The 17498-nt window shown below is 33.8% G+C and overlaps 2 protein-coding genes across 2 annotated transcripts; both read left to right on the top strand.

The window, feature by feature from the left end:
- The first annotated feature begins 1054 nt into the window (after nucleotides 1-1054).
- On the top strand, nucleotides 1055-5195 carry LOC130963236 (uncharacterized). The gene is made up of 2 exons (XM_057889370.1): nucleotides 1055-1276; nucleotides 4773-5195. Exons 1-2 carry the CDS (start codon nucleotides 1055-1057, stop codon nucleotides 5193-5195), a joined length of 645 nt encoding a protein of 214 aa, XP_057745353.1.
- Nucleotides 5196-15324: 10129 nt separating this feature from the next.
- Nucleotides 15325-17019, top strand: LOC130960394 (small nuclear ribonucleoprotein SmD3b-like). The gene is made up of 5 exons (XM_057885777.1): nucleotides 15325-15720; nucleotides 15897-15949; nucleotides 16052-16118; nucleotides 16196-16252; nucleotides 16719-17019. Exons 1-5 carry the CDS (start codon nucleotides 15562-15564, stop codon nucleotides 16776-16778), a joined length of 396 nt encoding a protein of 131 aa, XP_057741760.1. The 5' UTR covers nucleotides 15325-15561; the 3' UTR covers nucleotides 16779-17019.
- The last annotated feature ends 479 nt before the right edge of the window (nucleotides 17020-17498 follow it).

The following is a 17498-nucleotide window of genomic DNA, read 5'->3' as shown; positions in this document are numbered from 1 at the left end:
AGAATTTATCGTTTTTTTTTTTTTTTGCATCAATGCAATGCCATTGAGAGGAATAAAGGTCAGCTTAGTTTCTCGGTGTAGCAATTTTGTATCTTATCGCATTGCATGGATAGCGGATGATAAAGTTTATTTAACAAAGGGAAGGTTTGAATTTACACGAATTCTAAATGTTTGAACTTATGATGTTGTTTCAATTGGTTGTTGTTACGAGAATGATTTTAATCTACGAGAATGACTCTAATCTATACGTGTCTAAGGACTAAAATAGATTAAATATTATTTAATTAATTTAGTTATAATATTAGTATTTGATTAAATTAGTTTTAGATTAATTTAAATTTAAATTATTGTCTCAATTTATATATTACGACTATTCTTCTTTAATATATAATTTTAAAATTTTTGAAGATGAAGTTTCTTTCTTTCTTCGGTTTTTAAATTATTTTTATTTCTATTTTTATTTGCTCTCAGTATAACTAAAAAAAAATTAAGTTAAAAAACTGTAAATAATAAATATTATTTTTAATATGACAATTATTTTAATCAACTATATAAAATTATTGTAAACAAATAATAAAATAATTAATAATTAGGTACGAATAAATCAACAATAATATTTATTAAAAATTTTACACTTTCAATAATATTTTTAGTTGTGTTTAAATTTTGATAATAAGTTTAACTTACTTATTTTATATAATGAATACATTGAAGATTATAACATTTTTTATAGAATACGAAATTTTTACTCTATATTATTTGACAATTATTTATTTATTTAGTATTATATCTTTTTTTTCTCTTCTTTAACTATTTAGATAATATATATATTGAGCAAGTATCTCCATTGAATTAATCATAAAGGTTAATAAAACATAATTTTTAATTTTTATCTAATTGTAGCAAGTATCTCTCTTAAAAATATTGCCTGATTATTACCTTGTACAATTCGAAACTTAGAGATACAAGTGGGTCAGTTGAGTAAGAGGATACTCTCCAACACTCTTCTAAGCAACACAAAAGTAAATAAAAAAAAGAGTGCAAGGCTCTTACTATGGACAAGGAGGACGAAACCAAGGAAGAGCAAGCTGCTGAGGATTTGAAGGAGGACAAGGCTCAAGAAGAGACTAGAAGTGCACTTGTACATGTCCCTTTAGAGAAGAAAGAGCCTAAATTACAACACTTTCTAGACGAGCAAAAGGAGACCGGGGATGAGCAAATTGCTCAATTCTTGGCAATCCTCAAGAAGTTACAAGTCAATATTTCTTTTGCTGAGGTGTTGGAAAAAAAAACTCCTCTATATGGCCTGTTTAAAAAGTGTAATTTTTGAGAAGATGGCCCTGAGGGGAGATGAAACTGTGGTGCTGACCAAGGAGTACAGTGTTCTAGTACAAAAGAAGCTACCTCCAAAAATGCCATGCACACCATCATCCACACCACAGGCACCTTCCACAATTAGTTGTTACTTCAGGTCCTTGAGAGGTTCGACCAGAAAGACCGACGGATTGAACAAATAGAGCACCGTAACAAGCGCTGATACAACTATTTGAAGGAGCTCCTTTTCAGCACTCGCCTACCTCCGAAAGAGACCGATACCCCGGACTCCACTTCATATGACAGCATGGCGAGCCATGATGAGCCGAATAGTGGAAGTGATGCTCCCAACCCCACTTTGCTCATCACTGATGGCACGGAAGACCGTGCCAAGCCCTAAGTGTGGGGAGGTCGGTAACTGACTTCCGAAGGTAACATCTCTCTCTCTCTCTCAACACCAATATTTTATTTTTCTTTTGTTAGATAGGATAACTTGCATGAGTAGTAGTTACTTGCATTTAGGTATTACTTGGTTGAGTGATAAATTCTTTTTTAAGATACTATTTTATAGCATTTCACTAATTTGAATCAAAATTTTTGTTAAACTTGTTTGAAGATATTTAATTTAGAACATGATTTTAGAACTCGAACACACAAAACTAGTGAGATGTTTGAGCCTACTTGTTTGGTTGTATTTTATCAACCAATATTTTATTATGGTGTGTGTTGTTCTCTCTAAAATTGTGATCTATATCTTGCTTGATTCTATATTTTCATGGTTTAATATATGCATACACGTATGTGATTGAGGCCTTGTTTTACTATAGCTCACATATCCATATGGCCTTACTCTATCATTACCCTTTGCAACCCATGTTGAGTCTATCTTACCCCATTTATTCTTTATTTTAGCACATCATTAACTCTAAGCGTAAAACAATAAATGTCTCTAATTTGAATCCTTGATTAGTTTAGACTAGTGAGGTGCACATGAATTAAGTGTGGGAAAATTGAAATGGGGAATACATGTTTAAGGAATTGGGTATTTTATTTTCTTATGTGAAAATGTGAAAACAGTTTGAACACTTGCTCATACATCTAGCACATTAATCATATACATTAATTCACTGAAAAAAAAAGAGAAAAAAATATATGAATAATGAGAACAGAGAAAAAAAAAGAAAAGAGCAAATAAAAAAAGGGGGACAAAATGCCCCAAGGTTAATAAGTGAACTAATGCATATGACTTGACTTAAAAGATATCAAGGTGCATGAATTTGTGGAAAAATAGTTAATGGATGGCTAGGTTTTGCATTGTAATGACTTAGAATGTCTTAGGCTATGTGAGAAGTTTAGGTTAATCAAGGATTCGAATTTTAGTCTACTTAACCAAATACATTCCTACCTTGACCCTAATCCCATTACAACCCTTGAAAAGACCTCTTGATATGTGTATTTGTGCATTAGTTGTGTTGATTGGTATAAGAAAAGCAAGCCTTAGAGAGAAAGATTAGTAGAGAACCGAGAGACTCGACCCTCAAACACTAGAGTGATTAGAGTGCATACACTTCCAGTGAGAATTCGATGCTCAATTCTGTGTTCCTGGCTTTCATGAACTTTCTTCTTGTCAGTTTACTTATATCTTATTGCGTGATTTGAATTAGTGGAATTTATTTATGTTTGTCTTGGAGAATTTATTTACTTTTAACCAAGTAGGTTGAAGCATTTTAGCATGTAGTTGCATTCATATAGATGGGTTGCATTGCATATGTCTCACCTTTGTCTTCCGTCACTCTTTTGGTTTCCTTGAGCTTAGCATGAGGACATGCTAATGTTTAACTGTGGGGAGATTGATAAACCACTATTTTATGGTTTATCTTGTTCTAAATTGAGTGGATTTTATCAATTATTCATACACTTATTCATGTAAACTGCATGGTTTTACAAATCCTTCCTAATTTTGTTCCATGATTGAAAACTTGCTTTCTAAGCCTTTAAATCGTTAATTTTTAATTCTCCTTTATTACCATTCAATGTCGTGATGTGTTTGTAAAGTGTTTTCAGGTTTACAGGACATGAATGGCTTAAAGAATGAAGAGGAGGCATGTCAAAGTGGAAGGAATACAAGAAATTAAAGAGATTAGAAGCGAGGAGCGACGCGCACGCATGGCTAACACGTGCGCGTGAATTGGCGCATTTCACAACGACGCGTACGCGTAACAAGCGCAGAAGTCCAGCGACGTGTACGCGTGGCCGATGCGTACGCGTGACAGAGCGTCACGTGCTGCACATATCAGAACTCGCTGGGGGCGATTTTTGGACTGATTTGGATCCAGTTTCAAGTCCAAAAACGCAGACTAGAGGCAGGGGTATAGCTGAGACTGAGGACACACTTCACTTTAGTTTAGCCTTAGTTTTTTTGAATTCTAGAGAGAGAAACACTACTTCACTCTAAGGTTCTTTGATTTCTTAGCTTTTACTTTGGATTGGATATTGAGAGAGTTACTACTACCTTCGATTGAAGTCGTCATCTCTATATTTTGCTTTTCTAATAACTCAATTACTCTTTTTCATTTAGTTGCCCTGTGTTCATATTTGGATATTGTTATTTTTGAACTCTATTAATGCAATGAATTATTTTTATATTTAATTCTATTACTTGTTTAATTTCTTTTAATCAATTATCAGTGCTAAATTTGATTTTATTAATTTAATTTTAATTACCATGTCTCCTATTTACTCCTTTTACATGTTTGTAAAAATGGTATTCATGTTAATGGAGTAGAGCTCCCAACTTGGTTTAGGAGTTGATTAATTGAAAACCCTTGAGTTGTAATACTCAAGCGTAATTGAGAATTGCTGGCTAACTCAATTTTTACTGACTCTAGTCCTTCCTAGGAAGTGACTAGGACTTGTGAGTTAGAGTTAGTGCTACCCACTTAACCTTCTTTTGTAACTGCAAGAGGATAACTGAGTGGAAGTAATAAACTTTTACTATTGCACTTGGGGAAAGACAACAAGGGTAGAAATTCTAATTATCTCTCTTAACCAAAATCTCTTATTTCAAATACTCCGCGAGAATTATTTATTTCGATTTCTATCCTTATACCCGTAATAGGTATTGGTATTTATCCAGATTTTATTTTCTCATTCTCGGTTGACAAGGTTGAAGCCATTCTATCAAATTTTTTCTAAATTTTTTTAATGAAAATTAATACAACCCCCCAAAAAAAGAGAAATAAACCACATAACAAAATTGGAATTAATTATATCGCTGCTTTAATTTCTCGCCATTTATTTTTCCGTTCTCCACTTCAAAAATTGCACCTTGTGTCAACTCTTTGGGAAACAACCTGGGAATTCTACTCCCAGTTATTTGATTTTAATTGTGACACAAATTAAATTGATAGTGGGTATTTCATCGGTTAATACTGTACTGACAACACTTTTTTTATTAGAAATTCTTAACCAGCATTTTTCCATCCATCATATTGACCAAGGAGTGCAGTGCTCTAGTACAAAAGAAGCTACCTCCAAAATACCGGATCTCCGGAAGCTTCCTAATTCCCTGTACTATAGGGACCATTGCATTTGAGAAGGCACTATGCGACCTAGGATCAAGCATAAATTTGATACATCTCTCTGTGATGAAGAAACTGGGGATCCAAGAGGTGCATCCCACAAGAATCTCACTGGAGATAGCAGACAAGTCCCTGAAGCGAGCATATGGAATGGTGGAGAATGTCCTTGTGAAGGTTGAGAACCTTTACCTTTCTGCAAACTTCGTGATACTTGACACTAGAGAGGACAAGAACGACTCCATCATCCTAGGAAGGCCATTCCTAGCTACTGGGAAGGCCTTGATAGATGTTGAGAAATGAGAGTTGATTCTGAGGTTATGGGAGGACCATATAATGTTTAAGATGCCCAACCATCACTCTCTCTATAATAAAGGAGGTATTACAATATAGCACTTAGTGTTTCAACCTTCTCTCTCAGTGCAAAGCCATACAGAACCCCCCTGACATCAAACCTAAGTTTGGTGTTGGGCATTCACCACCAATCATTGAGGAAGGAGGAACCAAGAAGAAAGTACCCAAAGACTAGAGGAATAAGAAGATTCCAACTGAAGACTTCTCACCTGGCATAAGAGTAGTCTTCACAATAAGTCCAGTCATACCACACACTGTGAACCGGATTCTATCTTTGGAGCATGTTGAACTGATTCATGAGAGTACAGGAAGGAAGTTCACTATGAGGGGTGAAGATCTGAGCCCCTATGAACCTCCATAAAGGAGCTGTCCGTCAAGCTAATAACAGTAAAGAAGCACTTGTTGGGAGGCAACCCAACCATACGTATTCTAGTTTACTTTTACTTTCTTTTATGCTATTTTAGTTTACTTGAATTTGATTTCATATCCCTTTATTTTCTATTGATTTTCATAGTTTTTTCTCATTTTTCTAACGTTTGTGATCATGTGTAGCACTTAGAACAGAAACAGAAATGCATAGCAGAAAAACAGAATACCCTGGAGGATGCCTCTTGCTGGCATTGAGCACCAGCACTGGCGTTCAGTGCCAGAAGGGGGATGGAAGCTTGGGCATTTAACGTCTATACAGGAGCAGTTCAAGACCAATTTTTGGTCCCCCTAGGGCGTTTAACGCCAAAAAAAAGGGATCCCCCTTTGGCGTTCAACGCCAAAGCTAGCACTGAATGCCCAGGGGGGAGGCAGCATGCTGAAATTTGAAGTCTTTGGCCCAAGGATACTTCCCCACCACCAACCACTTTACTATTTACTCACTCTTATCCCTTCTCTCTCCCCTCTTACCCACTTTTCCATTCACATTCATCCATCACATCACCCATCAATTCCCTTGATTCCCTCACCCCACCTTTTACTCTACCCAATAACCTCTCATCAATCTCATCAATCTCTCTTCCCACTAACTCCATTCATATTCAAATTCAAATTCTCCCTATTTTTTCCTCCCCATGACTGAACCCACCCCTCCCCACTCCTATAAATACTCCTCACTTCATCCACCTCTAACACACTTTCACTACTCTTCCCCTCTTACACATTCTTCACCATACACATTCTCTTTCTTCATTTTTCCTTTTTTCCCTCCCCAAGGCCGAAGCCTCTATACCCTATCCCCTCGCTCTACTCTTTCTATTTTCTTTATTTTTCCTTTTCTTGTATTTCTCTTTGTTCGGAAACGAGCAAAATTTTTAAGTTTGGTGTTGGAAGCTCCACTTGTTGCTTTTGATATCTTACATCTATGGCACCAAAAACTGGAGAGTCCTCAAGAAAAAGCTTCCACTTCCACTTCCGAGCCATGGGAGACCACGAGATTCCTCACCAAGGCTCATTAAGACCATTTTTATGATGTGGTGAGGAAGAAGAGGGTGATTCCCGAAGTCCCCTTTAGGCTGAAGGACAATGGGTACTCGGAGATCTTGGACCAAGTTCTGAGACGGGATTAGGAAATTCTGGCCAATTCTGTGTCTGAAGTTGGGGTGTTGATGGTGCAGGAATTCTATGCCAACGCCTGGGTCACGAAGAAACAAGATACAAGCGTGAACCCAGAGCCGAAAAACTTGCGCACCATGGTCAGAGGGTATATCATAGATTTCAGCCCCGAGAGTGTGAGGGTGGCGTTACAGTTGCCAGAACCAAGAAATGATCCTTAGTCATACACTCGAAGGGTCAACACTGACCAAAGGCTGGACCAAGTTCTTGCTGATATCTGCATGCCTGAAGCTTAGTGGAGGAGGGACGCTCAAGTTAAGCCTTACCAACTGGGTAGGCTTTACCTTAAGCTAGTGGCTAGAGGATGGTTAAAGTTCATCCAACATTCGATCATCCCTATGAGTAACCACTCTGAGGTTATAGTTGAGAGAGCAGTGATGATCCACTGCATCATACTCGGCAGTGAGATGGAGGTACATGAGGTGATCTCTTAAGAGATTTATAGAGTAGCTGACAAGCCCTCCACTCAAGCAAGGTTGACATTCCTTCATCTCATTCACCGCTTATGTGCAACAGCTGGAGCTCACGTAGAGGGAGATACCCTGATTGACAAGGAGAGACCCATCACAAGGAAGGGTATGAAGCACGCTAGGGAGCCCGCATAAGGATCACAGCAAGAGCCAGTTCCACCACCTCCACAGGATATTCCGGAGATGCCTCAAGGGATGTACTTTCCTCTCCGTGACTATTGGAATCAGTTGACCACATCTTTAGGGGGGCTGACATCATTAGTTGATCAGTTGAGGCTGGAGCGTCAGGACCAGTCTGCTATCCTCCATCAGATGATGGAAGATCAAAGGAGATTGATGGAGGAGCAGAGGAAGCAGGGACGTGACATTGAGGAGCTTAAATGCTCCAGAGGATTCCCCAGAGGGAATGGTAGCCGTCATCACGAGGTGGTCTAGTTCCATTCTCCCTATTTCTATTTTATCTCGTTTTTCTAGTATTTCAATTTATTATCTATTCTCTATTCTAGTTGCATGGTCACTCTTAGGTCTCTTTTCTTTTTAGCTTAGTAGTTTATTTTTTGTTTTATTTAAAGATGTCTTATGTATTTCTCATCAAGCTTAAAAGAAAAGTCTATTAAAAATGAAGTAGTAAAATACATAAGGTCTTGAGTTATATTATGAGTTGTTCTGATTACTTCACTATGGTGGCCTTATCTCTATTTTCTGAATGTATGAATTAACTGTGCATGTTTGATATTGAAGTTGAGCATATTGGTTCTTGAGGAACAGGAATTTAGAGAAGTATTATTGATTCTCTGAAAAATTAAAAAGAATGATTCTTGAAGCAAAACAAACAGCAAAAAGAAAAGAAAATAAAAAGAAAAAAATCAAAAGAAAAAGGCCCAAGGCTTTGAGCATCAATGGTTAGGAGGGTCAAAATTGATCTAAAAGCTCAAACGAGTAGTTTTTCCTAACTATATGCTTGTGGTGTGAAAGTGTTAAGTAATCCTTGAGATTGAACACTTAAAGTCATGACCCAATGCTGTAAAGAGTACGCTTAAAGCTCTGAGCACCACTGTCTGGAAATAAAAGCAAGTAAAAAGTTGAACCTAAAGGGTTCCCCCAATTAAGTGCTTGTGGTGTTTATGTATCAAGTTAAACTTGAACAAAACACTTAGATAGCGTTTGGTGGAGAGACAGAGACAGGAAGATTAAGACTGAGAGACAGAGACTAAGAGATAGAGATTGAAATAAATCTCAGTATTCTGTTTAGTGCAAAATGGGAGACAGAAATTGAAACAAGAATTAAACTCTAATTTAATTTGCACAAAAGGTAAAATTGGAATTAATTAATTGAAATGAGGGTATTTTAGATATAAAATGTTATTAAAGTTTCAGTCTCCATCTCTAAAAATTTTAGTCTCCTGTGTCCCCACTTTTGGGAGGTACTGAAATACTGAAATTTTGGAGACAGAAACAGAAATTTTAGTACTAGTCTTTGAACCAACAAACATAATACTGAGTCTCAATCTCTCCGTCTCTGTCTCAATACCTCAAAATAAACGCTACCTTAGAGTTACGGCTAGGCTCAAAGATGCAAAGTACTAAAAAGAAAATAAAAGTTGTGTTCAAATATCAACAAGATCTTAAAGAAAAGAACCAATAATATCATTCGGATTCTAGTTCTAAAAGGATGCCAATATTTTTTAGCTTCAAAGGATTGTGAGATGCCAAAGCTATTCAAAAATAGAGTGTTAATAGCTCCATTCAGTAATTAGACTTTAGCTTGAATGACAACTCTAACCTGATATATTTTTCTCTTCCATTTGGTTCTATTTCGTTTTTGGTTGTTTGAAGACAAGTAACAGTTTAAGTTTGGTGTTGTGATGCATGGGCATCTTATACCATTTTTCTAATTATTTTTATATTGTTTTTAGTTAGATTTTATTAAGTTTTAGTATGTTTTAGTTCAAAATTCACCTTTGGATGCTACTTTGAGTTTTTTTTCTGTGTTTTTATGGTTTTAGGTGAAATTCGGAGCAGTTTGGAGAAGCCTGGAGCAAGAAACAAAAATGTTGTCAACTCTCCCTGAGCGCTGAACGCCCAACCTGGCGTTCAATGCCAGCAAAGGGGTAAGCAGTCAGAAGCGCAACTCCTCTCTTGGCATTCAACGTCCAATCCTGGCGTTGAACGCCAGCTTACTGTCCGTTTCACATGCTATTAGGCCTCCACGTGGATTTTAGCACTTCTCAGGCTTATCTTATTTTATCTTTGTAATTCTTAATTTAAAATAATATCTTTTAGGTTTAGCATTTAGTATTTAAGGAGGAGATCACTGAGGTCTAAATCGAGGAGATCACATCAGATCTTCTTCTTCACTTTTCAGAAACCTATTTTCTTTGTAAAGTTATGAGCAACTAAACCTCCTGGTTAAGGTTAGGAGCTCTGTTTATTTCTATGGATTAAGATTATTATTTTTCTATTTTAATTAATGTATGATTCAATTGTAAGGTGTTGTTTTCGTTCTTAATCTTATGAATTTGGGGTGGAATGAGAGTATGACTCTTTTTTCTACATGAGCTCCTAGAATTCTCGAGAGAGCTATCTCGCTTGAGCTACAGCTTGAAAACATTCGTCATAAACTGTAATTTACCTGGGCTAATTAGATATGTGACATAAAATCCGGTTAGCTTTGGGTAATTGAGGTTTTTGTGGCGCTAAACTAGTTTTCTGAATTTCATCCTCTGATCTGAATTAACTAACCTTGTCTGTGGCGTTTTAGTAAGATCAGAGGAGGTTAAATCGCTAAGAGATTAGGTTTTAATCAGTTATGGTTTGCCATAGAATGAATCACTCATTGTTAAAATAGTTGGTAAGACATTGTAATCCGAAAATGTAAACATCTCCAAGATCTTAACTATTTTCTCATCATTATTTTACTCCATCTTGTTTATTTGCTTTCTTTATTTACTATTTTACTGTTTATGCATTTTACATAACAACCATCTTTTACTGCTTGCCTGACTAAGTCCAGCAAAATAACTATTACTTGCTCAATCCAACAATTTTCGTGGGATCGACCCTCACTCACCTGAGGTATTACTTGGATGATCCAGTGCACTTGCCAGTGAAGTAGTGCGAATTCTAATTTCGCGCACCAATAGTCATCTTATCCCTACGAGATTTTCTGCAACTCTCAAAATCCTAGAGGTCTTTGATATCCCACCACCTTGTCCTTGAAAGAGATCTTCATAGACCCATTCCCATTAGAAATAGCAATCGATCCTACACCTCCCATCTCTGGGTTGTTATCCACAAATGTAGCATTTTGGATACCATCTCCACTTGCAGTCATTAATCCATAATCTCCTTTTCCAGTTCCTAAAATCCTCTCTCTTGACATCAAAAGCACCCGCCTCAACACTCTCTCCCTTGTATCTTTTTCCGGCGTTGTTGGAAACTTCACTCTGTGTCTCTTTTTTAAAAAATTCTCTTCTTCCACCGTCTATATTCTCTTTTTTTTACTACTCATCTTTTTTAATAATTTTAATCTTTATATTATTAACGAGAAAAATAATAATTTTTTGCTATTTATTTAGCATATAAATTAAACCTAATCTTTTTAGAGATTGATCTACTCTTATTTTATTTTTAAATAAAATAAGTGAGAAATTTGTATTATTTATCTCAGTATAAATGAGATAAGTTTATGCTTTTTGGGTGTGTGTAAATATAATATTTGTTAACAAAAATTCAATAGGTTAAATTTATCATATATTAAAGTGTTTGATATAAGCGCTGAGCAAAAATTTCCAAAAGAAAATAAAAACACCAAAAGAAGTTTTGAAGATAATATAATATTAACTTGATAAAAATAATTAAATATAAAAACATATTGGTAAAAAATTTTAAAATTAGATTTTAATATAGTTCTTTGCAATAATTTTAGAATAATGAGATTGTTCCGTTCTTAACCATTTTTTAATTTTATGCTATGTGGATTTTTCTTTTGCACTTTTATCTTTACGCAAATGACTAAAAAAATAATAATTTAGAGATCAATTTTTATTTGATTTTTTTTTTATATACTTTTCGAATAACTATGTAAATATTTATACAAAAATTTAGATCAAATATACAAATCTTTTTGTCATTTGCGATATTTAATCGTTTCTTTTTTTGTTATTTTTATTGAACTAATATCATCTTTTAAAGATTGTTATTATTTCAATCTTTTAAAATTATTTTTATTTGGTTTTAAAATAATTTAGTTATTGAATTTTATCTTATAAGACTTGAAACTATATCAAGCATTACGTAAACAGTATTGAAGGTGAGACAAATCTTCAAATATCTATCAACTTTATTTCTGTGCGTTACATTCTTTTCTTTGATACGCCCATAGGCCTCCGAATCATGCGTTACATTCTTTTCCAGTTTTCCTTGTTCTTATATTTTGTTCCCTTGGCTTAAAATAAAGGCATGATATCATGATATGCTCAACCACAAAAGAAAAGATTGGCGTGCTTTAATTTGTAATTGTTTCTTTTTTAGGGTTGCATTTGGCATGCCTTTATTCTTTAAATCGGAAAGGAGCAATATGGTATATTTTGTAGGTGAGAAATGGGAAAAGCTAACCATTTGCTATCTTTATTGTCCACGACCTTTCAAGGTTTTGACTTAGTAATAATTATCTATTGTCTAATATCTAATTCTAATTCTAATTGTAATTTCCGTCCTTTTTTTAATCAAAAAATAAGGAGACTCAAACTCGTAATAGAGAGAATACGCATTTGAATTAAAACTTGTTGACGTAATTTTCGTTCTACTAGAATAATAATAAAAATCATTCTTATTTTAAAAATAATAAATTGCTAAAATATTATCTAAAAAATTATAACGCCCATAAAATTAGTTTTAAAAGATATGAATGATAAAATAATTTTAAAATTTTATTAAATTTTACGAAAATAGCCAACTGTTTTAAAAGAGTGTTTTCTTAAGTTCTTCGATTAATTCTTCTTCAACCATGTTACGTGTATAAAAAAATTAATTACAAAATTGATTATCAATATAAAATATATATATATATATATATATAAATACAAAATAAATATTAAAAATAAATTAAATAATAAATATATTTATATATATACAAATACATAAAATTGATTTTTAACCTGTACATAACCTTCTTTATTCTTTTTAATTTTTTTTCTCGGAATATATGTGCACTCACTTTGTATGCCATTATTATTTTAAGACTATATATTCATTCATTCAGTTCATTATGATACTTGAATCATAAAAATGCTAAATCTCTTTGTTCATCAACATGATCAGTTGCTAGAAATAAAGATTATGTCATGAAATAGAGAATTCATTTGCTTAATTTGGGAATTTTGATTTTTCATCTTGTAAATTTTTTTGTCTTGTGTGATTTTCTATTATCTTAGAGGAAGGGAATTGAATTTGAAGAAATCAAAGATAACGAGGAAATTGATTTGGAACTAAAGAGAGATATAGAACTAGGAAAGGAGGGAGGAGACTGGGGAATTGATTTGGAAAATTAGAGTTTATATAGTTTTAAAATAATTAACAATGCCAGAAACCTCTTAGTTTGTTCTCAAGGACGGATAATTTATGTATATTATTGTGGGGATAAGTGTTTTTATTATAATTTAAAATTGTTTTGAGTAGAATATGATAAATTTTTATTTGTTTTTATTAAATTATTAAATTTGATCTCATAATATTTTTTTATTCAACTTTTAGTACTTAATAATCAATTTTAGAATTTTATATTAGATGTCTATTAGAATAATTAATTCTCAATTTAAATGAGATTAGTATAATTAAGTTGGATTGGTCTAGTGGTTAATTTACTATTCCGCTTAAGCAAGTGTCGGAAATTTGAATCTCGCTTTTTACATGCAGCAATTCATTGGCCACTGGCAAATTCTTAAAATGGAGCTCATTACCGCAGTGGAATAATCATTAGCCTATCAGGTTGAGGAATATTGTGAGATACCGAAAAAAAAGAGATTGGTGTTCTTTCTTAAAAATTGACTTGAAAGAGTATTATTTTTTTTTTAAATTAGCTTTAATTCTTTTCGTAGTAACTGCACTAATTGAAAAAAACTTTTTCAATTGTAAATATCAGTAAGAATTGACTTCTAATTATATACGAAGTGAATTTCTAAATAATTATTTACTATTATATATATATAGAAAGAGAGACATTTTAATTATATTATTGAGAAAAAATTACTCAATTTTTTTAAAATATAAAACTTAAAAAATAGATTTTTAAATTATATATTATTATTTAAATTATTATTTTAGTATTTAATTTATAAATTAGATATTTTACAAATTAATCATATTTTACAATAATAAAATATACTTATAATAATAATTATGTTATATGTACATTAAAAATAATAACTACATATATAAAATATATGAAAATACAAAATATACATTAAAAATAAATTAAACAATACATATATTTATATAAAAAATATAATAATTAATAAATAATTTAATAAATAATTTTTATATAACATAATATTTTTATTATAAAAATTATTATTATATTATATATATTTTGTTTTTATTAACAAAGTTTATTGGATCCATCACTGTTTCTCATGTTAATGTTGAGCTCCATTATTCCAAAAAAAAAAAAGTTTTGTCATGTTATTCATTCTATTAGTTATTTTATCGTTAGTGTATTTCTGTGGGTATCAGAATTTTTTAAATATTATTTTAATAGTGTATTCAATGTGTAACTGAAATTTATGTAAGTAGTATATTTTTTGTTACATTAAATCTTTACTCGCAGTCAAGGTCATAAATCAACAAACGCTATATATATTAAGTCTAACTGGCAAAAGATATTTCAGTGGCCGAAATGTGAAAAAACTTCCAAAGGCAGAGACGAAGGCATCAATTGCAACTTGGAACTTTGCAAATCAAAACATGTTGTTTCCTTCAGGAGCCAACAAATCTTTAATGCGTGAGTTCCCAATCAAACACAGCAATTGTTGAAGGATCATTGCATCGGTTGATTAGAATGTGACTCTTGAGTTGCTTAGGGCTATTAGATTCAGTGGTCCTCCTCACTCCTCAACATGTGTTTTAATTAGCTGCAGTTGGCCCACTGCACGTCTGCACCAACATTTTATGAAAATTTTATTTTATCTTATCTATTTCACTATTTTCCTTGTTGCCTGTTGGTGCTAACTGCTAAGAGGATTTATGAAATTTGTTGTTTTTCTCGTGCCACTGAAATTTTGAGACACATTAAGCTCCATTTTTTTGATAAAAAAAAGTAGAGATATTATTGTGGCATTGTGCCATCAAACTAATTGATTTGGGCTTATGTATAATGCCTCATTCATTTTCTTCTATTTCTATCTATGATTAATAAAATGTACTTATACATTTTGTTAATGAAAATCATTTCTCTCTTGGGGGTAAAAAACTGACTCCATCCTTTTTAAGAAGTTCTATTGTTGCAAATAAAACCACCCACGTGAGGAACTTTTTTGATTGTTTGACCCCAAATTTTGGTGGTTCTGCTTCTTCATACCAAGTTTAATGTGAACCTAAACTTAAACTCATATATTAAACAAGTAGAATTGGAATTTGGATTTCGTTCATCACTTCAGTTGATTATAATTATATATTACTCATTATTAATATTTTTTTTTTGGAGTCAGATATTTTGATAACTTGTTATGGTTTTTTGTGGTCCTAGGTGTTTTTGGTCGTTGGTTAACTTGTTACTTATTTTTGGTCATGATTAACTTGTAAGTTGTTACGTTAAGTTAATATACATAGCTCTAGAAATTGGACCGGAGCTGATGGTCAAACCAGTTTGATAAGAACCTGAGCCCAATTCGGTTAATTACCAGAACAATTGAAACAAGATGGTTCAACCCAATATATTTCATGACAAAAACACCCAATGTATTTTGCATCGGGACGAGCGAGTTCGTTTTGGGTCAAAACAAAAACCCTAAAGCCCAAAAGGAAATCCGAAACCCTAATTGGCTGAATTTCTCTCTACTCTCTTCGTCTTCGTTCTTCAATTCTTCTCGCTTCTCACTGACACCACCGCGAAGCAGCTTCGCATCCTCCTCTCGCCGCCTTCTCCTCTTTGTATATTTTGAATTTGCGTAGTTGTTTATAATTATTTTGCACAGGGTCATCAAGTACATTACCTAGGGTTTTTCGTTGAAAGAGAGAAGAAGAAGATGAGTAGAAGCTTGGGAATTCCAGTGAAGCTTCTTCACGAGGCTTCGGGTCACGTTGTCACCGTTGAGCTCAAAAGCGGAGAACTCTACCGTGGCAGCATGATTGAGTGTGAGGACAACTGGAACTGCCAACTCGAGAGTATCACATACACTGCGAAGGTTCACCATTTTCCCCCAACATCGCTATTTTTTTTTTCGAATCAATAATCTTATGCTCCGTTACAAACTTATTTGAAGAAATTTTTAGTGTTATTGCAAATATTTTAAATAATATGTGCTTCGTAATGTGAGTTTTTACTGAATTTTTGGCTGATGTTTTCTTTGACCTGCTTCAGGATGGAAGGACATCGCAACTTGAGCATGTGTTTATTCGAGGAAGCAAAGTTAGGTATGGATATTGGATGGATTGAATCTACTATATGTTGCTGCGTGTTTGAATGATATATTAATTCTATTTTTTGAACTAAGGCTATGATTTTTGGGGGGGCAGGTTTATGGTCATACCAGACATGCTTAAAAATGCTCCAATGTTTAAGCGCTTGGATGCAAGAATTAAGGTACATTTTATTTTTGTGTTTTGATTGAATACTTTGTTTGTTGTTATTGGCATTTTACACCTTTGAATCTCATGTAGGGCAAGGGTGCATCTCTGGGTGTTGGTAGAGGCAGAGCAGTTGCAATGCGAGCAAAGGTATTTTTCCTTTTCCTTTTTATAGATCTCACTCTCTTGCTATGCTTTGGATAGAGGGAAAGTTATGGGATTAAAATGGAATGGGGTGAATGGTGTTAGGTCTCATTGTTTGTATATTTAAAATTAGGATAGGATAGGATAGGATAGAATGATATTGAATACAATCCTTTTTATCTCCCCTCCAATTTTAATGGAATCGAATGGAAGGTAGATTGAGACCATATAATTTAGAGACATTCTTGGTCCCCCCTTTTCCATTGTATGGCAATTGGATTTCTCCATACTTTATCTTGTGATATTCTAACAATGGAATGGAGAATCTATTACATTCTGTATTTTTGTTTTATTTCACCCCATATATTACTATCACATTCTATTGTATTCTGTTATTTATTCTAAATTGTTGTAGTTGAAGGGCTTGTTGATTTAATACATGCGGTGTAACTGAAAATTGTTGCTTATGTAGGCTCAGGCTGCTGGCCGTGGAGCTGCACCTGGAAGGGGTGTACCACCTGTCCGCAGGTGATTGCCATTCGTATAGTCTCTCATTTGCCCTGTCTGTTGGATATGATGTTTAAGCTTGTTGTTGAAGACTCATGTTATGAGAGAAACTCCAATAGAAGTTACCTCTGAAGAATGTGTTCCTAACAATTTTTCCTTCTAGGATAATTTTATATTATGTTAAATATTGAAACTTGCTGCTAGATGCCTGTTACTAGTGTGCTCTAAATAGAATCTATAAAATGGTTTGCTCTTGACTCTGTTCAGCACCAAGTCTTTCCATGCCATCTGATATGTGAATCAGGAACAATTTGTGTCTTTGAAGCCTCAAAATTTTCCCGTGTCTATGCTTGGTAGGATGGTGAAGGGGGGGAATCACCAGGAAGCAAATGACCAAATGCACTTAAAGTGTGTTTGGTCTTGGAAGCCATAGAGAAAGGGATTTAAATGGCATTGGATGGTCGGTCATGGTGTTCTTCCCTTGCCACTCAAAACTCAACTTCTTTTTACCCTCCAAAGTTCAATCCTTTGTTGCATAACCAAACAGATGGTGGCATCCATCCGTATGCTATTTCCCTTGCCTCTCCTTCTTGTAACATTTTTAGTCATCTCATTTCATGGTATTGTTGGCTCCCAAACACTGCCTCAGCGTCCAAGTAGTTAGTGAGCTTGTCTTTGTCACTGATTTTTATTTAATTTATTTATTTTCCCATGTTGTATAGGCATAAGTTTCAAGACCATTATT

Source organism: Arachis stenosperma, chromosome 2 (genome assembly GCF_014773155.1).
Source record: "Arachis stenosperma cultivar V10309 chromosome 2, arast.V10309.gnm1.PFL2, whole genome shotgun sequence".
NCBI lineage: Eukaryota > Viridiplantae > Streptophyta > Magnoliopsida > Fabales > Fabaceae > Arachis > Arachis stenosperma.
This window is presented reverse-complemented; position numbering and strand designations above follow the sequence as displayed.